This window comes from Sus scrofa, chromosome 10 (assembly GCF_000003025.6).
Source record: "Sus scrofa isolate TJ Tabasco breed Duroc chromosome 10, Sscrofa11.1, whole genome shotgun sequence".
NCBI lineage: Eukaryota > Metazoa > Chordata > Mammalia > Artiodactyla > Suidae > Sus > Sus scrofa.
The window spans coordinates 31,671,370-31,696,271 of record NC_010452.4 but is presented as its reverse complement, the minus strand read 5'-3'; the positions used below and the strand labels follow the sequence as shown (position 1 = coordinate 31,696,271).

Below are 24,902 nucleotides of genomic sequence, written 5' to 3'. Positions count from 1 at the left end.
CGAGTAGAAACCATGAGGTTGCGGGTTCGGTCCCTGCCCTTGCTCAGTGGGTTAACGATCCGGCGTTGCTGTGAGCTGTGGTGTAGGTTGCAGACGCGGCTCGGATCCTGTGTTGCTGTGGCTCTGGCGTAGGCCAGTGGCTACAGCTCCGATTCGACCCCTAGCCTGGGAACCTCCATATGCCAAGGGAGCAGCCCAAAGAAATAGAAAAAAAAAAAAGACAAAAAAAAAAAAAAAGACCAGATACTATAAAACTCTTAGAGGAAAACAGGCCAAACACTCTCTGACAAAAACCGCAGCAGTATCTTCTCAGATCCACCTTGCAGAGTAATGAAAATAAAAACAAAAATAAACAAATGGGACCTAATTAAACTTAAAGTTTTTGCACAGCTATGTAAACCATCAACAAAATGAAAAGGCAACCCACAGAATGGGAGAAAGTCATTGCAAATGATTTTCTCAAGGACTCAATCTCCAAAATATACAAACACCTCCTGCAGCTCAATATAAAAAACCCCAAACAACCCAATCAAAAAATGGGCAAGAAGACCTAAATAGACATTTCTCCAAATAATACATATAGATGGCCAAAAACCACATGAGAGGATGCTTAACATCACTAATTATTAGAGAAATGCAAATCAAAACTACAATGAGGTACCATCTCACACCGATGAGAATGGCCATCATGAAAAAGTCTACAAACGATAAATGCTGGTGAGGGTGTGGAGAAAGGGAATCCTCTTACACTGTTGGTGGGAATGTACATTGGTACAACCACTATGGAAAACAGTATGGAGGTCCCTTAAACAACAGAAAATAAAATTACCATATTATCCAGCAACTCTACTCCTGGGCATCTATCTAGAGAAAACCATAATTCAAAAAGATACATGTACTCCAATGTTCATTGCAGCATTATTTACAATAGCCAAGACATAGAAGCAACCTCAATGTTCATGGACAGAGGAATGGATAAAAACAATGGGGTATATATATATATGTATGCAATGGAATATTACTCAGCCATAAAAAGAATGAAACGATTTTTGCCATTTGTAGCAAAGTGGATGGATTTAGAGATTATCATACTAAGTCAGACAGTGAAAGAAAACATGTGATATCACTTGTATGTGGAATGTAAAATAAAAAGTATACAAACGAAATAATTTGCAGAACAGAAACAGACTCACAAACTTTAAAAAATTATTTTTACTAAAGGAGACAGGTGAGGGGGAGGGATGGACTGGGGGTTGGGGATTGGCATACGCACACTGAGGTATATGGAATGACTGGCCAATAGAGACGCGCCGTATAACACAGGGAACTCTACCCAATATTCTATGATAATCTATGTGGGAAAAGAATCTGAAAGAGAATGGATACGTGTACATGTATAACTGAATCGCTTTGTTGTACAGCCGAAATGATCACAATAGTGTCAATCAACTATACTTCAGTAAAACTTTAAAAAATGAAAAAAGATAAAGCCTGGACCCCACATCAGAATCCTTTTCAGTACAGTGTTGCAACCAGCCATAGCTCATTGACTAGGTTTAGCGCTGAAGTTGAACCCATCATTGCTCTAGGCCAAGATCCAGTACAGGACCAGTGGTGCTTAGCAGTGACTATGAGTCCATAATAAAGCCAGAAAAGTATAGATAATGTATTGGTTTTTCCCAAAAACACATTCACCTATTTAAAGACTGCTCATCATTCTGAGATTATGTACTTCCTATATCTTAGGGTGTTATATATCCTTTCTCTTAGGAATTGAGGATGATAATATATAGTAGTTTTGGTGTTTGAAATTCCTTTTAAAATATTGTTGATCCATGTTCACTAAACTTATGTGGAAATCGTTTCACAATATATAAGTCAAGTCATTATGCCAGACACCTTAAACTTATACAGGGCTATACATCAATTACATCTCAAACTAAAAAAATTTTTTTTAAAAAATTAAAGAACAAAAAAAGTAAAAAGTAAAAATAAATAAAATCTGACCTGGGGTTCCCTGGTGGCCTAGTGGTTAAGGATCTGGCATTGTCACTGCTGTGGCTTAGGTCACTGCTGTGGCAGGCTTCACTATCTGGCCTGGGAATTCCTGCATGTTGAGAGCATAGTTAAAAAAAAAAAAAAAGACTCCTCTAGTGAGAATGAAGCCAGTGCTGGGCAAAAGTCTGCTCTGGGAAGGAATGGAGCATGGCCCTGAGAGACATAAGACAGGAAGGAAGCTCCATGAAGACTGACAACCAACAGAGCAGGGGCCCAGAATATGGTATAGCCCCAGAGAGAGGGTATTCAAGGACCTGGAGAGGGTGCCCGGGACACCACCAAGGCAGAGACTCAGGAAGGGAGCAAAGCTGGCATGTGGACCAGGAGAATACCAGGCAGAACAATAGAATGAGCAGGACTCAAAGCCTGAGACAAGGGGCCAGGCTTCCACTTATTCTTCTCTCCCTCCTACCCACCCCCTAAGGGTTGACCCCTGGAGTCAGGGGTGGGCCTAAGCCTGTATTTAGAGGTCAAGTGATGCAGCTGCTGCAGAGGGGCTCAGGCAGGGACTAACCAGCCCATAAATGACAAGGGCTACTCTTTTTTTGAATATGGATACTCCTTCCTATAATGGCAAAATCCAGTCTGTGTTCAGACTATCAAGTGGATCATCCTGAAAACCCTATTTATTTCTCTGTCAGCTGGAGCATCTGCCCATTTTCACATTTTTTTTTATGCTGAAGTGGAGATTGGGGGTTTAAAAGATTCCAAATTGGACTTGTCTTCTAGGAGGGACATTAAAGGATGTAAAGGCTCTTTCAAGTAAAGAAGCATTCATTTTATATTCCCTTTTAAACTAGCTGCTATTAATTTTCAATTTTATGCTGGAAGTTTGCAACTTACAAAAAAAAAAAAAAAAGGAAAAATTCAACCCTGCTTTTCTAGCTCAGTGTGTCACATGCTTACTGTTTCATTAACCACATTTTAAAAGATGTTTATACCTTTTGTCTTCAGACTTAAGGAGGCGTGATCCCAAAGCACACAATTAAGAGCAGCAGGAATGTGGGAGGAGGATTATGAAAGGACAGTCAGAGTGCGGAGGAAATTTAGAAACCGCCTCACCTTGCTTTACAAAAGAGGAAGTAAGATCCAGGTACCCAGCATGTTCCAGAGAAGAAGTAAATGTTTATTGAATGAATGAATGAACCCCTTTGGTCTCTACGTACTCTTCCCACCACCAGAGAATCTGTGTCCTGTGTGCAGTCAGAAAATAGAGTCTGGCACTCATGTAAATCGGGGATGCAGGACCACGATGGAACACTTCAGTGAGGGTGACACAGCACCTACCAGAAAGCTTGGCAAAGGCCTGCACTGTGCTTGGGTGACTCACCCTGGTTTACCAGCATGAAAGACCGAAAGCATGTCAAACGGCATGTCGCCACTGTAACTGGAGCAGAGAGACCTCACATCTATTTTAGGAATCTGGAGTTTTGGCATGAACAGGGATTTCAGAGTTTCAAAAACATACCCCACCTTTTCTTGGTAGACTCATCTGGAAGATCTAGAGCAGCTCTAGCCAAACCTTTTGGGGCGAGTAAATATGTTTGCTCATACCTATGATAAAATGTGTATTTACTTATACATTGGATACGTGTACAGCTATCTTGCTATGTAGTATAAATTGGGTATGTGTACAGCTACTTGATACATTATAAGACCTATGCAGTAGAAATTTTATGAGGTGATACAAGTAAAATACCAAGAGAAGTCTGAATAGTTATTTCCTCCACCCCTCCAATAGTTATTGTGTAAACCCATCATTGTGTAAAGCCATGGTCTGGAGGCCATGGCTCTGGGGCCCCCAATTCACCATCAGCCAAACCAAGAGGGAGGCTCCACCGCTCTGTAGATGGCATTGGAGGTGACCCGGTGGATACACCCAATGTCCAGACTTGTGTCAACTGACTAGAGCCTCTTTCCTACCAGCACACACTGTCCCAACACTTTCTTTTCTTTTCTTTTTTCTTTTTTTCTTTTTAGGGCTGCACCCATGGCATATGGAGGTTCCCGGCTAGGGGTCTAATCAGAGCTACAGCTGCCTACACCACAGCCACGGCAACGTGGGATCCAGGCCACATCTGCAACCTACCTCAGCTCACAGCAACACCGGATCCTTAACCCACTGATCAAGGCCAGGGATCAAACCCACAACCTCATGGTTCCTAGTCGGATAGGTTTCCGCTGCACTATGACAGGAACTCCTGCCCAACCCTTTCTTTCACATAATTGGCACTGGGTCTTAACAGAAGAAAGGGGGGAGGAGGGAGGGTCTGTGAGCTCCCGCCTCAATGTCGGCCTGGGTACCACAGAAAACATTCACTTAACACTCACTACCAGCCCGCTAACCAAAAAACACTAGAAAATAGAGGCCCATGCTGCCTGGGGAATGCATCTAAAACCCAGAAGATTATAGCCTCTGCTTCTAATGACAATGGTTTAGCGATATCTTCACTTATCCACTCCTGCGGTTTCTTGGGGATGTGGTGGGAATGTTTTCTTGTCCAAGTGCCAGAGTAGAACGTCTTCCTGCTCCCAGATCACACTCTGGCTGTCACAGCTGCTCACGCCGACACTCTCTCCTGGCTCACAGCCCAACCCTCAAGGACCATGACCAGATTACTTCATAGGACACTTGACTGACATCTTTTTTTTTCACCCCAGTGGAATCCTTTAAGGCAATTAATTATCCATACTTAAGTGCAGCAGCAGGGTGCCAACCTGAGTAGGAGCAGTGATTTGGGGAGCTCCAAACTGAACTGCCTTTACTATCAGGACAAAGATTCTCAACCCAGATTCTGAGTAATGAGAACTAGGCCCAGAGTGAGCCCATTCCTTATTTAACAAATTCAGCTGTAAAATCAGAACCTGATTCCCAGAGGGGGGAGAGCCTTCCTGCGTGAAGCCTGTTTGCCTGGCAGCCCAGCTCTACAAGGAATCATGTTCCATGTGATACATGCTGTCCACAGCCTTCCTGCAAGGGGAGGGGATGCTCCCCACTATACTGCTGTCTTGAGGGGTCCCTGGGTCCTGGCAGGCTTTGACTGAAGACCACATGCTCAAACCCTGCCCTGAATATGCACTGGCTCGTCTCACTGGACCACAGAGGTTGCCTCTATTTATGCAGGATAAGGCATCTCTTTTGATAATTTGATGTAATTGAAAAATAAATGGAGTTCCCTAGCTCATGGTTCTGTTTTCACAAGAAGTTGGGCCATTTGAGATGTGTTGGATGCCACTGAAGACCCCTGAGCCCGGAATTTGACAACCAGGACCTGATCCTAACCCTGGTCCTCACCCAGCTATGTGACTCTGGACAAACTGTGCCCTCCCCCTGAATTTTTGCATTTGTAGAAGCCAAGGTGTGCTTGATCAACGAGCAGCAGACCTTCTCTCTAAAGGCCCAGGTAGTACCTTAGAGGCTTTGTGGGCCATGAGGTAAAATCATGGGTATTACGTTGGTACTTTTGTAATCATTTAAAATGTAACCATTAGCTCTTACGCCGGGGCGGGGGTGGGGGGGATGCGGTGTGCCAGCCACCAGTCGGTGTGCCAACCCTTGTGCTATTACATTCTTAAAATTCCTGTTAACCCTGAAAACTATGAAAAATATTCCTGTCCCCAGGTGCCCATTTGCACTGTGAATGACCTCAAACCATAGTCCTTGAATTTGACCCTGACATTAAGCAAAAGAATTGAAGAATTTAGAACGAGAAAGCATTTAAGTGGTGCTCAAGTCCTGTCTTCTTATCTTAGAGATGAGGCATATGAGGCTCCCAGAGTTAGAGCATCTCCTCTGTGGTCACCCAGCTGCCCAGTGGACAAACTTGGAGCAGGCCTTATATTTCCCCACTGGTTCAAGGCATTTGTGTAGAAACCAAGTAGCTACCTGGAAGCATTGCTGCGTTTATGCTGAAGAATACAGTATCTCATAAAATGGACAATTTATCAGAATTCGTCAACTTCAGAACTGAAAGGATGCATACTGTCACATCATATGAGATAAAATACAAAAGCCTTGCAAAATAAAAAATGCTGAAATTGCATCAGGAACAAGGCATTTAGCTTCTTTCCAGCAGTGCACATACTTTAAATTTCAAAGATTTCTTTCAAGTGATACAAACTTCTTATGAGTACATAAGTTGTCAGTAAATACCAGAAACCAAAGTTCCAAAGATGAAACAAATGCCAAAGAAAAGCACAAAGGGGAAGATGAAAGCTCTGAAGAGCTGGCAGACCTAAATCTGCAGAGCGAGCTCAGGCCTCTATTTCTTCCCCTGAGTTGCTCTTGGCATCTCCTACCCCAAGGGAGTAGGATTCAACTTCCTGAATTCAACAAATGTGGTAACAAATTCTGAAGTTTGGCTCTGCTAATCTGATACTGCAATTATAAATAGAACCAGAAGCTGACCTCTGTTCCCTGGAGGCTCCTAGTTCCTATGGAAGAAGGTTTGGCTGCTGTATGCCCGTCAACAGCAGGAGACCGAGGGCACCATAAAATGAAAAAGTTTGGGAGAGCCCAAACCTACACAATGCCCAAAAGGTGCTGAAAATAGCGCTTTGTGTGAGTTCTTTCTAATTCAGGATAGTAACCCATTTGTCCACATTCATGTTAAGTATGCTCCCAGTTCATTGTTGGACCTATAGTTCAATTTACGATGCGTTTTCATGCACCCATGTTTTCAACATTAAGCAGACAAAGCAGGAATTTAAAAAGCTGCGCACACAGGATGACTGAAATGGCATTATAATGCATAGGGAAGAAAACTGTGAACACGTGAACATCGATTGCCTCTAGGAGGTAGGGAATCTGGGGAGTGATTTGGTTTTTTGCTTCTTTATGCTTACTTGTATTTTCTAGATTTTCTAGAAGATGATGAATTAGTTTTATCATAGGAAATACAAACAAAGAGCCACCCCAAACCCTATGGTAGGGACAAGAGTAATTACAGCTGATGCTAATTGGTCTGCTGTCACCAAGTGGCGGTAACCACAAGGGGAAAGGTGGTTCCACAGGACTTATAACAGCTCCTACTGTTTGATAAAACATGACCTAAAAGACATTTCAGAAGGTCCGGAGCATCACTCCTAACGCACATCCTGACATATCCTAAGCCGAAAGGAAGGAATTAATACTTAGCACATGGGGGAAAATGGCATAGAAGAGAGACACCCTGATAAGAGGGTAAATCTGTTTGAGCCATGGCCATGGAACTCCATGAAGGAAGAAAAGAGGGAGAAGAATTTTCATATTAGAAAAGCAGGGAGAGGACCAGACTCATGGAGTCAGTGTAACCATGGCAGCCTTGGGCTATTAGAGACTCAGCCAGTGAAGGGATTGGAGCAACTGTGTAGGGTATGAAAGGCTCTGCCTGGTATGGTATAGAAAGACCTGCACCATGTGGAGAACACAGTTGGCCCCACAGGTCACCTGTTAAGTATCAGGGTGGAGTGGGGTTGGGTTACAAGTATGGCATGCTTGATGGATGAGAACTATACTCCTTTTCTATGCTCAAAATGCCTTCACAGATTCACATACAGATGCTCGAATTTCAGTGATGCTAGCTTAAGTCATCTATGGTTAGGGTGAGACACTGGACATAGCCTCTTAAACATCCCCCCAGTGCCCCCTGCCCCCACATAGCCACGTCTGTGACACACACATGCACGTGCGTGCACACACACACACAGACATACACAGGCTGACAGGGGCAAGTGCTAAAGGGTGGCTTGGGAGAGTTAGTTTTACCCCCCTACTTAATTCCCATCTATTCTTTATTATTATTATTATTATTACTATTATTATTATTATTATTATTTTGTCTTTTTAGGGCCACACCTGCAGCATATGGAGGTTCCTAGGATAGGGGTCGAATCAGAACTGTAGCCACCAGCCTACGCCACAGCCACAGCAACGCCAAATCTGAGCCGAGTCTGTGACCTACACCACAGCTCATAGGAACACTGGATCCTTAACCCACTGAGCAAGGTCAGGGATTGAACCTGTGTCCTCATGGATGCTAGTCAGATTCACTTCCACTGAGCCACAATGGGAACTCCAGTTCCCATCTGTTCTTTACAGACATTTTCTCAATCACATGCAAAGGCAGTTTTAAGCTACCCTGAAGCCAAGCACATTGCCACCCCAAGATACTCTCTTATGGAAAGTTTGGTGTGTGCACCGTGCTTCTGTTTTGCCAGCAGGACGATGTCAAATAGTTTCAACTCTTTTTTTTTTTTTTCTTCTCAGCTGCCGCACCTGTGGCATGTGGAAGTTCCCAGGCCAGGGACCAAACCTGAACTACAGCAGTTACCCATGCTACAGCAATGATAATGCTGGACCCTTAACCCGCTGAGCTACAACTCCTCAATTCTTATTTAGTTGTGTCTCCCAAGGAGAAGAAAGTGTGGCTTCCCACCTGTTTAATTATGCCAGCCTGTACCATCACTCTGGTGGACAAGGACGACCTTCACTGAGCATCAGTAATTTCCAGGTATCACATCTCACAGGATCCATGCCATTCCCCTTCTCTCCCAAAATCTGTCTTTCCCTTAATGAAAAATGCACCCCACCAATAACACATGCAAGCATTTTGCTGCCTGCACTATAGGGACCCTATTCCAGTTTGCATGTGAATTTATTCCAATTAATCTGTCCTGAAAATGTCATTTTCACCTAGAAAAATTCCCACTCTTAATTCTTCTCCCCAAATTTTCATAAACTTCAAGTGGCAGTTTTCAAATGGTTTGCCATTTTCATCTAAAGTTTTCCACAGCACTAATCTATGTGGATCCTGTTCCTGAGCAACTTTGGGGTAACATTGAAAAAAACCTTTCCTGTTGCCCAGTGGTGCCTAGGAACTGATTTTGTTTTTTCCCTACCCAGCTACCGCCAACCTCAGAGCTAATCCTCCAGCTGTCATTTGGGTGGACAGGGTTATATGTTCTCCCAGAATGCCACTGAGCTAATCTGGGCATGGATCCTCTCCCCAGCTGTCTTTGAGAATCCAGAAGTTCCAGGAAGTATAGAAAGAGACTATCAGACAAATGGGTGGTCGAGACCCCTGACAGTCATGATGACAGCAGAGATGTCACCATCATAAATTCATATGAGATAAGGCGCCAGGACTCTCCCATGACCCCTCCCAGAGATGTGTCCCCAAGGGTCAGGATTAAACCCTTCTCTCTTCTCTCAACCTGATCTTTTACTAATTCCCAATCAGAAAACTCTTAATAGGGCTCACACTGCCAACCTTGACCTGTTTAGGGATCCAGTTTATGAAAGTATGATTTGAAAGTCCCCCAAACAAGAATCTGAGTCATGATATAAAGATGGGGAGTGAAAACATCAAAGGTATCAGAGAGAGGAGAGCCTCCTCACCTGCCCGCTTGTGTCTCTCACAAGCATCCTATCTTAGTAAATCTATTTCTGGACTTAAATAAAAGGTATCAGAGGAGTTCCCGTCGTGGCTCAGTGGAAACAAATCTGACTAGTATCCATGAGGACGTGGGTTCGATCCCTGGCCACACTCAGTGGGTTAAGGATCTGGTGCTGCCATGAGCTTTGGTGCAGGTCACAGATGTGGCTTGGATCTGGCATTGCTATGGCTGTGGTGTAGGCTGGTGGCTACAGCTCCATTTAGAGCCCTAGCCTGGGAACCTCCATATGCCGCCAGTGCGGCCCTAAAAAAAAAAAAAAAAAAAAAAAAAAAAAAAAAAGAAAGAAGAAGAAGAAGTTATCAGAGATGTCTGCATCTCCACTCCATGTCTGAGGATCAGGGAAGCACCTCACTCTTCCAATGGCTAATATTTAAATGAAATCATTTTTACCATCAACACCCCCCCACCCCGGTGTTGCTGACATGCCACTTAAGCCTTCCTGTGTCTCAAAATAGGTTCAAAGAGGCTGAGATCTTTTTGCACTGGAATTCTCAGAGACAAGGACAGCAACTGGACAGAAATCTATAGGCTTCTGACCTGCCAGACAAGCAGTGACCCTGTCTCAACAACTATGCTGCTTATCAGCTAGAATCCACAGCCTTCTCCCTGTCCTGCTCTCTGCCTCAGTCCAGCCTTTGTTTTTCTTTTTTTTAAAAAAATTAAATTATAGTTGATTTACAATGTTCTAACAATTTTTGCTATATAGCAAAGTGACCCATTCATATATATATGTATATATATGCAAATATATACACATATATTTACATTCTTTTTCTCACATTTTCCTTCATCATGTTCCATCACAAGTGGCTATAGTTCCCTGCGCTGTACAGTAGGATCTCATTGCTTATCCATTCCAAATGCAATAGTTTGCATCTATTAACCCCAAACTCCCAGTCTATCCCACTCCCTCCCTCTCCCTCCAACCACAAGTCTGTTCTCCATGTCCATGAGTTTTTTTTTTCTGTAGATAGGTTCATTTGTGCCACATAATTAGATTCAATGATATCATACGGTATTTGTCTTTCTCTTTCTGACTTACTTCACTCAGTGTGAGAGCCTCTAGTTCCATTCATGTTGCTGCAAATGGCATTATTTTGTTCTTTTTATGGCTGAATAATATTCCAATGTGTATATATACCACATCTTCTTAATCCATTCATCTGCTGATGGACATTTAGGTTGTTTCTGTGTCTTGGCTATTGTGAATAGTGCTGCTATGATATACAGATGGCCAACAGACACATTAAAAAATATTCAACATCACTAATTGTTAGGGAAATGCAAAACTACTATAAGGTACCACCTCACACCAGTCAGAATGGCTATCATTAGAAGTCAACAAAGAACAAATGCTGGAGAGGGTGTGGAGGAAAAGGAACTCTCCTTCACTGTTGGTGGGAATGTACATTGGTACAACCACTATGGAAAATGGTATAGAGGTACCTTAGAAAACTAAATGTGGACTACCGTATGTCCCAGCGATCTCACTCCTGGGTATATATCCATACAAAACTTTCACTGAAAAAGATACAGCCCTTGTTTTTCTATTGGCTGAGCTATTGCAATGCCTCCAACCCATAATTCTCATCCAGAGACACATTTTTGGTTGGAGAGACTGGTGGGATAATCCTGGCATTTTCTGGGTAGAAGCCAGGGATTCTGCTAAACATCATACAAAGCACAAGTCAGACTCTACCAGAACTATCCAGTTCAGTAGTCCATAGTACTGAGATTGGAAAACACTGCTCCAGGTGTTCCCATTGTGGCTTAGCAGGTTAAGGACCCAACATAGTCTCCATGAGGATGCATGTTCCATCCCTGGCCTTGCTCAGTGGGTTAAGGATCTGGCATTGCCACAAGCCATGGCATAAGTTGCAGATGTGGCTCAGGTTTGGTGTTGCCCTGGCTGCGGTGTAGGCCATCAGCTGCAGCTCCAATTTGACCCCTATCCTGGGAACTTCCATATGCCTCAGGTGTGGCCATAAAGAACAAAGGAAAGAAAAACACTGCTCCAGCCATACCCACCTCTCATCTGTCTCTCACACACACAAGGGATACAAAACACAATTCTAGATCTATGCTTGAAATCCCCCAGTACCTCCCAACTGCCCTTGGGTGAAATCTACCCACTCCGCCAAGTTCTGTGAGACCCATCATGATCTGGTCCTTCCCTAACTTTCTGCCTCACCTTTCATTCTTCATCAGACCCCTCTCCCTGGAAGCCACCCAAGCATCCAATGTAAGGAGACTAGACCACCACAGCTCCCTCTGCCTGTCAGTCTCACCCATTCATTCCTTTGCCCCCAGTTTTATGTCATACATTCTGATAAGGCTGAAGGGGAACAAGATGCTCTCCAGGCAGCTTGAGCTGCTGATATCTCGGGAAGCACAAAGAAAAGTGAGCATGAAATTCAATCGGCAGAAGTAGAATCTAATCATAACCTCTGTGATCCACTGCTGTCTTCTCAATAGGCTGTGAGCCTCCAGGGAAAAGAAAGTCTCTTCATCCTTAAAACACAGGAACTCGTATATCTAAGTGTCGTCTACTAGTTGTACATCAGGTCTTTGCCATGGGTGTTTTATTGAAGAAGGAGTGAATTCCTAATTTCTTTCCGTTTGGCTCTTGCTCAGTCATAAAAAGTGCTAAAACATCAAAATACAAGGATGAAACTAAATTCATCACACTGGATCTTCCCAGAAAGAGATCATATAGATCGCCTATGCACAAAGGAGACATCTTTGCCAAAAGCTATATTCTCTGCCTTTTTTAGTTTTATTTATCAGAGATACAGAAGTCTATAAAATAATCTATGAATCCCTATGGAATATCTAAACCCCATTGCCTGATACTTGAAGGTAAGACACATGAAGAAGAATTTGACTCTAAAATAGTAACTGAGATCGAAAGGTATCAAGAACACAGCTGCACTGATTGTGAGAATCATAACTTTGAATTTTGATTCAGTCTAAGATGATTCTGCTGTTTTCTCTAGATTGGCAAGTTCCTTCTACCTACTGGACATTTAACAATTCTGTTGTCTCTACTTTGCTTCCTTTTAAAAAAAGTCTGTTTTTTATTAAAAAACTAAAAAAAAAAATGTTTTTTTTTTTACCATACCCACAGTATACAAAAGTTCCTGGGCCAAGGATCGAACCCATGCCACAGCTATAACCAGAGCTACACCAGTGATGATACCAGGTCCTCAACCTACTGAGCCATGAGGGAACTCCTACTTCTTTTCCTTTTTAAGTTGAGTCTATATCCTGGAAGTTGTTATGATTTGTCTGAGTTTCAAAACCCACAAAGATGCTCCAAAAGGGGACAGTTCTAGAAAAGAGAATTTTATTAGATATTTTTAGAGCTATTTGGGACTTTTTAAGAAAGAGACCTATCAGTTTGACTTTACAGCTGGTAAAAGAATTTCAGATTCATTTTAAAAATAGCTGGAAGAATTGAAAAGCTGGCCTATGGATTCCTACCACATGTCATGGGAATTTTAAATTTTATTGTAGTTAATTATAATGCATGTATCTCTTGTCCACACAGCTGTCATGTTCATGACAAGGTTAGATTTAGCACTGGAACCACAGTGTAGAAAATGGAGCAAAATGGAAGTTTCTAATTGAATGGAATGAAGGGTGCAGAGGAAAGCCTGCCTGGGAATCCCTGCACAGCTGGGGGGCTCTCAGGGCATCAGTGGCCTGGCTTCCATATTCCCCACAGTAACTGGCCCTCCAGCCTTTAGTCCCATCTAGGCTTCCATCTCTGCAGACAAAGCACAGTCATGGTCCCAAGCTTGGGTTGTCCCTCCTCTCCTCCTTTTCTCCACTAGCCACACCCTCCTTCATTCAACCTTGGGCTAAACCTGACCTCCAGAAAAAGTGATTTCTACTCAAACCAATATTCCAGACCAAGGGGAGGAAGCCCAGAAAATCACTGGTGATCAGTAACAAAAGCTGCTTTTGTTGCGCTTGAGAAATATACCAAAACAGAGAAGGTACTGAAAAATGTCGATAAGCCACATGGACCCCAGGACTCTTGGGCTAAGAAAATTAATTTAGCATAGAGTTGACAGAGTTAGTTTTTGAGACAGCATCAAGGCCATTATAACATCAAATAGAACTTTCTGTAATGACGGAAATATTCTTGGCCTGCGTTGTCCTGGATGGTGTCCACAATGTCATGTGGCTATTAAGCACTGGCAATCCAGTGAGTGTGGCTGAGAAACCGAATTTTTAATTTAAATTCATTTAAAATTAGTTTCAAATAGCATACACGGCTAATGGGTACCTCATAGACAGTAGAGGGTCTAACACCATTACCATTTTACTGTTTTCACATGTAACTTTAGGAATGCTTTGTGCCAGTGAACTCTCTCCGGGGAAACTGAGAGAACTCTCACTATAATGCAGTCTTCCAGCTGGAAACAGTTTACTTGTTAAAAACATGGTTTATGATTCACTCTGAACCCCACCCCAACCAATCACCAAGGTACCTCGTTCCTCCAGGGCAAATCTGCGGCATGGCCTCCAGAAGGAAGTGACTTACCTTCACCCAGTGGAAGTTCCTCTTCCTGCTCGCTGGGGGAAGGCAATAGGGGCTGCAGCGGCTCCATGTTAATGATGAGTTGTTTGTTCAAGGAGTGGGAACTGCGGCTCTGTGTCATGTTGGCTCTGGAAACAGACACAAGCCAGAGAGAACTGATTTCCATTGGGAACACCAGCTCCTCCATCTCAGTTGGCTACCACGCTGACAACTGCCTTTAGACTCACACAGTGAATTAGGCTAGTGGTAAAGATGACATCATACTAGAGACACACAGCCCTTTCTAGCCTTAAGGTCCTGACATGTGACATAATGTCCATGTGTTCTTTGTGTGTGTGTGTGTGTTTTTAGGGCCGCACTGGTGGCATAAGAGAAGTTCCCAGGCTAGGGGTCCAATTGGAGCTGCAGCTGCCAGCCTATACTGTAGCTACAACAATGCCAGATCCAAGCTGCTTCTGCAACCTACACCACAGCTCACGGCAACCTGGGATCCTTAACCCACTGAGCGAGGCCAGGGATTGAACCCACATCCTCATGGATACCAGTTGGATTCGTTACCACTGAGCCACAACAGAAACTCCCTAATGTCCATGTGTTCTAATGCAACCCAGGGAAAGAAAAGGTATTTCCCCATATGTCATCAGACTTGGACATTTTATATGACAAGACAAAGCACTGAAAAAAGACATAGGAAACCAAAGGATATTGGAGGCAGGTGTCACTGAACTGAATATGCAGAAAAGTGAATGGAAGGCATGGCTCAAAAGTAACCACAACCAAAAAACACAAAACCGAAACTCTGCCAGGCAGAAGGCGCAGGTGTTCTACTACTGTGAGCCTTCTTGATGTTGCTGATATCCAGCATTTACTATCAATGCTTAATATTCCCATTCAAATTCACAGCCCACTCACCAACTAGCCACAAAACCCAGCACTGCTTTCTCTTTCTGAAAGGAGCACACGTGCATTGGGTTCTCATTTTTTGAGCTTTTGTGGGGCTTCCTACAGTCCTTGGCCTTCATGACTGGGTTCCTAGCTCTGCAGAGCACAACATACTGCCATGTTTGTGTGGACTGTGTAGCTTTCTGGCCTCTGAAAAGACCACTTTCCATTCTTGCACAGATCACCTCTGACCCGCCCATCTCTGGCCATCTGTGCCAGCTGAACCAGCAGTAGCTCCCCTTCCCCACAAATCGCTGGGCATCCCACAGCCAGGAGGGACCCATAGTGAAACTTTATGGAGGGTCTTTCGCTCCCTATCAGGTGAGGGTCTGTGCTGTGCTCCTGGACTCTTCGAACCCACCCATCAGCTGACTATGCCAAAATGCCTGACCTGCTTCGCAGCTCACTCGCGTGTGCTCCTGGCAGAGGACAGTCTCCCAGTAATGCTGACGTTAAGAATTCTGTGTACAGCACAGGGAACTATATCCAATCTCTTGGGATAGAATGTGATAGGTGATATTATGAGAAAAAGAATATATATATATATATATATATATATATAAAGAATATATATATATATTAAGAATATATATATATATTAAGAATATATATATATAAAGTATATATATTAAGAATATATATATTAAGAATATATATATATAAAGTATATATATTAAGAATATATATATTTAAGAATATATATATATATACACACACACACACACACATATGACTGGGTCACTATGCTGTATAACAGAAATTGGCACAACACTGCAAATCAACTATCCTTCAATAAAAAAACGTATTAAAAAAAGAACTCTATTGAGTAGAAAGGTTTCCTTTGGGAACTGCAAGTATATTCTAAGATTGGCTTTAGAAAATGGTGGCATAAAATCAAGCAACAAATAGGAGGCTCATGGAGTTCCTGCAACCACTCCTTGGCATGAAAGAAGTGCTGCTGGCCTGTGAGCGAAAACTCCATCTGAAGAGTCTTCAGCGTGAACGTGACTGTCAGACTCTAGCTTCCCATTTGAGGATGAGAAATAATGATAATATCCCCACTCCACATCTGTAGAGCACTTTAATAATTTTTTAAGCGCTTTATTCTAGTGCTGACACGAAAACCTAGAAGTCAGGCAAAGACATATGAATCTCACTTTATAGATGAACAAACTGATGACCTGAGAAGTTAAGTGAGGTAGGACAGACACACAGCACAGCCACACAGCTAAGATTAGACCTATTCATGACACCTAGATTGGTGCTCCTTTCAGGTATGAGCACTGCCTCTGGGTGCCCCCTGGTGGTGACTCTGAGCCTCACAGGGTCAACACCCCCGCTGCCCCAAAACACAGGGCCATGGGATGGGCAGCTGATTCCTACCAAGCAGCCAGCTAAGAGGACTTTGCTTGGGGAACTTGTCATCAGCAAAGATCTGTGCGCTAACATGAGAATGAGCTTCTTCAATTTTTGAAAAAAAAAAGAAAAAGAAAAAAGAAAAATCCCAAAGAAAGTGTTCTTTGTCTATGTTTGTCTCTGTGTCACACACGCATTTCAGCAGAAGTAGGAGGAATCTATGAACTGGCTATTCTTTGAAGAGGAGACTCTCAGGTGAGAGGGAATATAACAAGTGAAGCCTCATCATCCCCATCCTGGACCAGCAGTCCTCTCTGAGCATCGTCAGAGAAAGAAAGTGCCTTCCTATGCTCTTACTTTTGATGGCTGCATCAAAGAGGTCAAAGCAACTGCAAAATACAATAATTGTTCAAGATAAACAGTTTCCTGGAGTTCCTGTTGTGACTCAGTGATAATGAACCTGACTAGTATCCACGGGGATGCAAGTTCGATCCCTGGCTTTGCTCAGTGGGATAAGGATCTGGTGTTGCCATGAGCTATGGTATAGGTCATAGACGTGGCTGGGATCTCCTATTGCTGCATAGGCCAGCAGCTGTAGCTTTGATTTGATCCCTAGCCTGGGAACTTCCATGTGCCACTGTTTCAGCTCTAAAAATATATTTTAGGGAGTTCCCGTCGTGGCGCAGTGGTTAACGAATCCGACTAGGAACCATGAGGTTGCGGGTTCGATCCCTGCCCTTGCTCAGTGGGTTAACGATCCGGCGTTGCCGTGAGCTGTGGTGTAGGTTGCAGACACGGCTCGGATCCTGCGTTGCTGTGGCTCTGGCATAGGCCAGTGGCTACAGCTCCGATTCGACCCCTAGCCTGGGAACCTCCATATGCCGCAGGAGCGGCCCAAAGAAATAGCAAAAAGACAAATAAATAAATAAATAAATAAATAAATAAAATAAAATAAAAATATATTTTAGGATGATCCTGTCTTCAAAAGGGGAATATTGGGATGAGAATGTTCAGCTTTAGAGAGTTAGCATATTTGAAGTTTAGGATGTACAACAATTTGTATCAACTGTTGGTAAAAAGTCCATCATGATCAAGAGAATGTTTAACTCCTAAGAATTACATATATTGCCATGTTAATGAAGATGCATGCCCTTGACCCACTGATGACTAAGTTGACTTTTGGGAGTAAAGGGGCCAATGAGAGATGAGCACGCCACCTCCACCCCTCCGTGTGAAATAGCCTAGAAGAAACTGGCCACATCTGATGAACAGAGGCAAGAACTGAGAGCAGTTCTAAGGGGACATGATAACAGACTCAATCAGCCATGAGATAACAGCCCACGTATTTCCTGCTTGTCCACGTGACCTGCTGGGCCTGATCAGGGTTATGACTCCCCACAGAGCAAGAAACTCACAATGGAACCCAGCCAGATCTGCCTGAGCAAGATTTGGGGGATGGTAAGAGTGCCATGCCTGGAAAAACCACATAGGGCCAGACATTGGTAGCCTTATTTCCTTTCTTGTTATAGTGAATTTGGCAAAGCCAGCCTTTAAACCCTTCTGTCCATCCCACCTGGAGCCCTGGAGACTGCCTCACTTACCTGTGCACCTCCGGAGGCTCTCTCTGGATTTTGGAGCTCGCCTCCACCACCTCTTTGGCGACTTTACCACTGCAAGACAGAAACATGGCATCTGTGCACAGATAGAGTGAAAGGGGAGGAAGGGGAGGGATGTGCATGCTTTTCTTTCTTTTTTTTTTTTTTTTTAACTTCACAATGGTCTAACCCAGCCCTAAGGATCTGCATCTTCTCTTCCTCCCTGAGAGGACACTACTATGGAGTTCGAGGGGCCCTGTGAGCATAAGAGATAAATGGAGTGGAAAGGGAGGACCAAAACAGGGATACAGGCCAAAGTGCACTGATTTACAATGCACGGTTCCAACAAAAATGGCGGCCCCCGGCCCAACCCCATCATTGGAACGGAAATGGGTACCCACCTATATCGAAATCTACTTCCTTTAAAAAATATCTTGCTGCTTGAGACGGTCTTGATCTGACTGGATTTTGCATACCTTTAAGAAAAAGGAGAGCAGAGGTGGTAATGACATTGGAAAGTCCAAGCGGTACATGCTCAAGAGTGTAATTGGATATTTTTGACTGCCAAGAAAGAAATATATTTTATTGTATGACTCAGCACTTGTCCAAGCCTGCGCATGCGTGCCCCCACACACACACCTGGAGAAAAGTTCCACATAAGAATGGTTACTTTCACTATGTGTGTTGCAATCTGATCTTGTCTTGGCAATGTCTGTTCATTCTTTTATATGCTTCTGATGACCCACACATTTGGTCTCATAATCTATTCCTGCAAAAAGGACCAGGCAATATTGATGATGAGAAGGGATTCTTTCCCAGCTTTTATTTGTATGATACAGCGAGGGTAGGCTGGCTCACATGGCATCATTAAGTTCCTTGCTAGAGGGAACTCTTTCTTATCTGTACCTACATCAACTTGGCAGCAGAAAACAGCTTTCTGGTGACATAGGTCATACACTACATTGCAAAGAACCCACCTATTGTGTATTTTCTTTCCTTTATTTTCTTAGGGCCGCACCTGCAGCATATGGAGGTTCCCAGGCCCGGGGTCAAATCTGGGCTGCTGCTGCCAGCCTACACCACAGCCACAGCAATGCCAGATCCAAGCCACATCCGCAACCTATGCCACAGCTCACAGCAATGCCAGATCCTTAACCCACTGAGGGAGGCCAGGGATGGAACCCACGTCCTCATGGATACTAGTAGGATTCTTAACTTGCTGAGCCACAACAGGAGTTCCGACTTTGTATTTTCTGAGAGAGGGCGCAAGGGGCCCATGTCACCATGGAAGTGGTCACTGGCCTCTGAGTATTCTTGGGTTAAGTCACCATGACCTAGTGCCCTTTAAAAGAACCCGCACTGGCTGATGACTAAGATACATGAGGAACAGAAACCCAGCCAAGCACTGATTCAGCACCTCTGAGCCCTTCCCGTAAATAGGAACAAAACAACAGCACTCTGAAAAACAATCCAGAATATAAGCTGCCCGGAGGCCACACCACAGGGCCCTTAATTCCCATGAAAGCTCAAGATGCCTTGATGTCAGTCTCTAAGCTTTGTGCAGTTAAATCCAGTTAGTCAGAAAGAATGGATCTCCCAGCTTTCAGGATCTTTTTTTTTTTTTTTTAATGGCCACACCCATGGCATATGGAAAAGTTCCTGAGCCAGGGATTGAATCCAAGCTGTAGCTGTGACCTACATTGCAGCTGCAGCAATACTGGATCTTTTTAACCCTTGAAGCTGCTTCTTTGAATTTGCAATTCAACATGACATTTCACCACGGAACTTGGCAAAAAGAGGGCTTAACCTCACATTTTGCCGGCGGGGATGGAACCCACCTCCTTAGAGACCCAAGCTGCTGAAGTTGGGTCCTTAACCCCCACCCACTGTACCATAGCAGAAAGTCCAAGGATCATTTTTCACTATTGACAATTACAAAATCTTTTCTTTTTTTTGGTCAAGCCCACAGCATGCAGAAGTTCCCCGGTCAGGGATTCAACCTGAGCCACAGCAGTTGACAATGTCTAATCCTCAATTGCTCAGCCACCAGGGAACTCCTATTACAAAATCTTAAAACAATAAACACAGAACAAAATGCTCTATGGAAATCTGAGTCAAGACAAGTACACAGTCAGGGGCTGCAGCTGGAAATTTCTGTGCAGGCAGTGACCACCCCCAAACTCTGAAGTTCTGATTCATTTGATTGGCATTATTAACCAAAATGCCTAGTCAGCTCCAAGCACCAGGCTAAGCTTGGGGAAGACTCATGGACTTTGCATTTGTGGAATGTAAGGCCCAGAGGGGAAAAGGATATTCATCTAGAAATCCCGCAAGTAAAAATGGATATTCATCTAGAAATCCTGCAAGTAGGCAAACAAGTGCAAGTTACAAGCTGTGGTGCCTGCTATGAAGGAAAGATAGAATCCAAGTATTGGGGCCAGAGGTGCTAATCTGGTCTGGGGGTCACAGAGGGTACCCCGGGGAAGGGATCTCTGAGCTGAGATCCAGGGGAGGGAAGGGATTAAGGGGGCAGGTGGTGGCTGGTCTGAGCAGAGGGCCAGACAGGACAAAGCCCTGAGCCTGAGCCCTGGAGGAATTAAAACCATCTGATGTGCATTTCCCCCATGTTGTTATCATGGTAATTATTACCCACTGTCACCCACTTCCTCCCACCCCAATGTAGCAGGACCTGACCTTGAGGTGTCCTTGTTAAAGATTTGGTCTTTGTCCTCAGAACAATGGAAAGCAGCCATAACCCTTTTGGTAACTGCCAGCACCCACAGAGAGGGTGCTGGCAGCACAGGATGAATCCAGAGAGCAAGGTGGGCTGGGAGGGGGACACAAGGCTGGGGAGGGGGAGTCCCATCAAGGCAGAGCCCAGGGAAGGCAGCGTGGAGCCAGGACAGGCAGAGCCCATGAGATCTCTACCCCAGAGGGGTCTGGACATCTGGCCACAGGCCCTTTTTTTTTTTTTTTTTTTTTAAATGGCTGTACCTGCAGCATGTAGAAGTTCCTGGGCCAGGGATCAAACCTGAGTTTCTGCAGCAACCTAAGTTGGATTCTTTTTTTTTTTTTTTTTTTTTTTTTTTTTGTCTTTTGTCTTCTTAGGGCCACACTTTGGCACGTGGAGGCGCCCAGGCTAAGTGTCTGATCGGAGCTGTAGCTGCCAGCCTATGCCACAGCTACAGCAACGCAGGATCCAAGCCATGTCTGTGACCTACACCACAGCCTATGGCAATGCCGAATCCTTAACCCACTGAGTGAGGCCAGGGATGGAGCCCTCGTCCTCATGGATACTAGCCTGGTTCTTAACCTGCTGAGCCACAGTGGAAACTTCTATTAAGAATCTTTGTTTTTTTTCCTTTGTCTTTTCTAGGGCCCAACCCGAGACATATGGAGGTTCCCAGGCTAGGGGTCTAATCGGAGCTGTAGCCACCGGCCTACACCAGAGCCATGGCAACTTGGGATCCGAGCCATGTCTGTGACCTGCACCACAGCTCACAGCAATGCTGGATCCTTAACTTACTGAGTGAGGCTGGGGATCAAACCCGCTACCTCATGGTTCCTAGTTGGATTCACTAACCACTGAGCCACTACAGGAACTCCTATTAAGAATCTTAATTGCAGTTTTTGAAATTCAAACTCAACTCTGTGCCATTTAATGGAAGATACCAGAAGCTCAAAGCTATTCCAGTGACCCTCCTGGCCACAGGGCCATGCGGGCTTCTTCTGGGGGAAAGTGGGCGGCTCTACCTCTCACGGGTTCAGTCTCAGCTCTTGCCCTCCAGGCCCCACACAGAGGCCACAACTTCTTTCTTACACCCCAACAGCCTCTTGGTAGGAGGCCTCAGCACCTCACTGCATCCACAGAAACCCTCCAAGTGCCTCATGAAAAATGGGTCAGAAGGCATGTTTTGCAGAGAAAGTGAATAGCTGTCTGCTCAGGATAAGAGGAGGGAAAAAAGTGTTGGCTTCTTCCTGGTGACTGATTTCCCTTGATGGTTATTTGTGGGATTTCATTTGCTCAGAGACACCCTACTGAGAGTCCTACCACTGGTCCCCAGCCCTCTCAAGTGTCTAGGGAGATGTGACAATGTTGGGGCTGAGATCTTTAATGGAATTTTAACAGGGGGATTTATTCAGAGAGCTGGAACCCCACAACCCCCCGACCCCGCTCCAGGAATTGGGAAACATTAGGATGGAGGGAAATAAGTGGTGGGGGGTGGGCAAGAGAAAGGTGGCTGGGTCACAGGACATGCATCCAACTGTCCCCAAACTTGGCTGTACCTCATCAACCTCTGGAGTAGGGGTTAACACGACCAGCTTTCAGGATCCATCACTAGAGATTCTCAATCAGCGGTCTAGAGGGGGCCCCGGAGTGTGTATTTTTATCCATCACTCCAAGGTCATTCCAAGGCAGCCTACTTGCATTGGAGAACCACTGAATCCCCATATTCTCCTTGAATAATTCCCAGCTGACATTTTACCTGAAAAAACAGGGGCCCAGACATTCTTTCTTGCTTTTGGTCCTGTACCTTAGTCAAGTCATGTGCATCTCTGAGCCTTAGTTTCTCTATAGATTTTTTTTAAAGGGTGAGGGTCTGATCATACCTAATTCATAGTGTTCTGAGGGGGGTCAAATGAAATTATATGATTTGAAAACACCTTGTGTGTTACCTGCTCATCATAGAATTCTTTCCCTCCCTCTCCCCACCAATATCACTCGCAAATCTTCTGCAGTCTTCTCACTACTGAGCTACCAAAGCCAAGTCTAAGTCATGGTGATTCCTGGGACTGTGTCAAACAGTCTGAAAGCCAATAAAGGAGGATTCATGAGGCAGTTCCTTGGTGGCTCAGCAGGTTAAGGATCGGGTGCTGTCACTGCTGTGGTCTGGGAAATTCTGCCTGCCATGAGTGCCGCCAGAAAAAAAAAAAAAAAAAAGAGGAGTTCCCATCGTGCGCAGGGAAAATGAATCCACTAGGAGCCATGAGGTTTCAGGTTCAATCCCTGGCCTCGCTCAGTGGGTTAAGATCCGGCGTTGCCTTGGGCTGTGGTGTAGGCCAGCCACTACAGCTCTGATTAGATTCCTAGCCTGGGAACCTCCATATGCCATGGGTTTGGCCATAAAAAGACAAAAAAAAAAAAAGAAAAAGAAAAAAGAGTCTTCATGCTCTAGCTGACCTGTTCCGGCCCTCTGTCCCCAGGTTCCCCCATCAAGGAGCCCAGAGCAGAAGTCTCCCTCCCATTGAAAACAACGAAGGCTTAACCCAGCAAAAGTAGCAATTCTCTTTCCCTGCTTCCACCTCCAACTCCTCATCAAAATCCTAGCACAGAATCACTGACCGTTGTCCAACATTGGACCTCACAGAGAAATCCAGTCCCAGATGACCAGCCCCACTTGGCAACACCTGTGTATTCACATGGTGGCCTGGTCACTGCTTTCCTTTCGGCTGTCACTGCTCCCCCCCACCACCACAGAACTGCCAGGGCAGAGCCACAGTCCCCAGAGACCCCCTCCTGTGGCACTAGGTATGTTTTAAATGGGGTAACAGATTGGTACACATATACAATGGCTACTACTCAGACATAAAAAGAATGATGGATGCAACATCGACGCAACTAGATTCTCATACTAAGTAAGTCAGAAAGACCAATACCATATGATATCATTTACGTGTGGAATCTAAAATATAGCACAAAGGAACCTATCTACAGAACAGAAACAGACCCACAGACATAGAAAGTTGTCAAGGGGGAGGGGGAGGGAGTGGAATGGACAGGGAGTTTAGGGTTGGCAGATGCAAATTTTTGTAGAATGGATAAGCAATGAAATCCTACTGTACAGCACAGGGAATGACATCCAGTGTCTTGGGGTAGAACGTGATGGAAGATAGTATGAGAAAAAAGGATGTATCTGTATATGTATGACTGGGTCACTCTGCTGTACAGCAGAATTTGGCACAACACTATCAATCAACTATACTTTAATTTAAAACAATAAATGGGGGCGTTCCCATCATGGCTCAGCAGGTTAAGAGCCTGACTAGTACCCCCTGAGGATGTGGGTTCGAGCCCTGGCCTCACTCAGTGAGTTAAAGATCCAGCTTTGTAGTGTAGGTCGCAGACATGGCTTGGATCTTGTGTTGCTGTGGCTGTGGCATGGGCCAGTGGCTACAGCTTTGGTTGGACCCCTAGCCTGGGAACCTCCATGTGCCACAGGGGCAGCCCTAGAAAGACAAAAAATAAAAAATTTTTTTAAATTTAAGAAAATAAGTGGGGTAACCCATGTGAGATGCGCCCACACATGGACAGTGCCTAGAACAGGCAGTGTGGTCACTGTGTGTCAGGATCACACAATGCCTGCATAGCAGAGCTCTGCAGCAACACACCTGCCCCACACCTGCCTCCAACTTCTCCTCTGGCACCTGCTGCTACAGGGGATGGGGATGGAGTCAGTTTAGATGCTGGGGAGACACAGGGTGATGCTCTAAAGGCCACCTCTAGAATCAACAATAACATTTGCCTTTCCCCCCATGGTTTACAACTAGTGGAGGAATCACAGCAATAACAACGTTATTATTGGGCACCAACTAGGGCCTTTCACCATCCAGAACACCTCAATTCCACTGATTCATTGCATCTTCATAACTCTCTTCTAGGAGGAGACAATCCACCTTTCTTTTTTTTTGCTTTTTTTTTTTTGCTTTTTTAGGGCTGCATCTGTGGCATATGGAGGTTCCCAGGCTAGGGGCTGAATTGGAGCTGTAGCGGCCAGCCTACGCCACAACCACAGCAACACAGGATCTGAGTGGTGTCTGAGATCTACACCACAGCTCACTGCGATGCCAGATCCCTAACCCACTGCGTGAGGCCAGGGATCAAACCTGCATCCTCATGGATCCTAGTCGGGTTTATTAACCGCTGAGCCGTGATGGGAACTCTGCAATCCACATTTTGACATGAG

At 44.6% G+C, this 24,902-nt stretch overlaps 1 protein-coding gene across 9 annotated transcripts in view; it reads right to left on the bottom strand.

The window, feature by feature from the left end:
• FRMD3 (FERM domain containing 3) overlaps positions 1-24,902 on the bottom strand; it is a 407,251-nt gene that overhangs the window by 52,078 nt on the left and 330,271 nt on the right. For all 9 annotated transcript variants that reach the window (XM_021064660.1, XM_021064663.1, XM_021064662.1 and 6 more), the window contains 3 exons: positions 18,339-18,413; positions 17,944-18,012; positions 14,048-14,172 (listed from right to left, as the gene is read on the bottom strand). In XM_021064660.1, the coding sequence (XP_020920319.1) occupies positions 14,048-14,172; positions 17,944-18,012; positions 18,339-18,413 (269 nt within the window). The remainder of the gene's footprint in view (positions 1-14,047; positions 14,173-17,943; positions 18,013-18,338; positions 18,414-24,902) is intronic.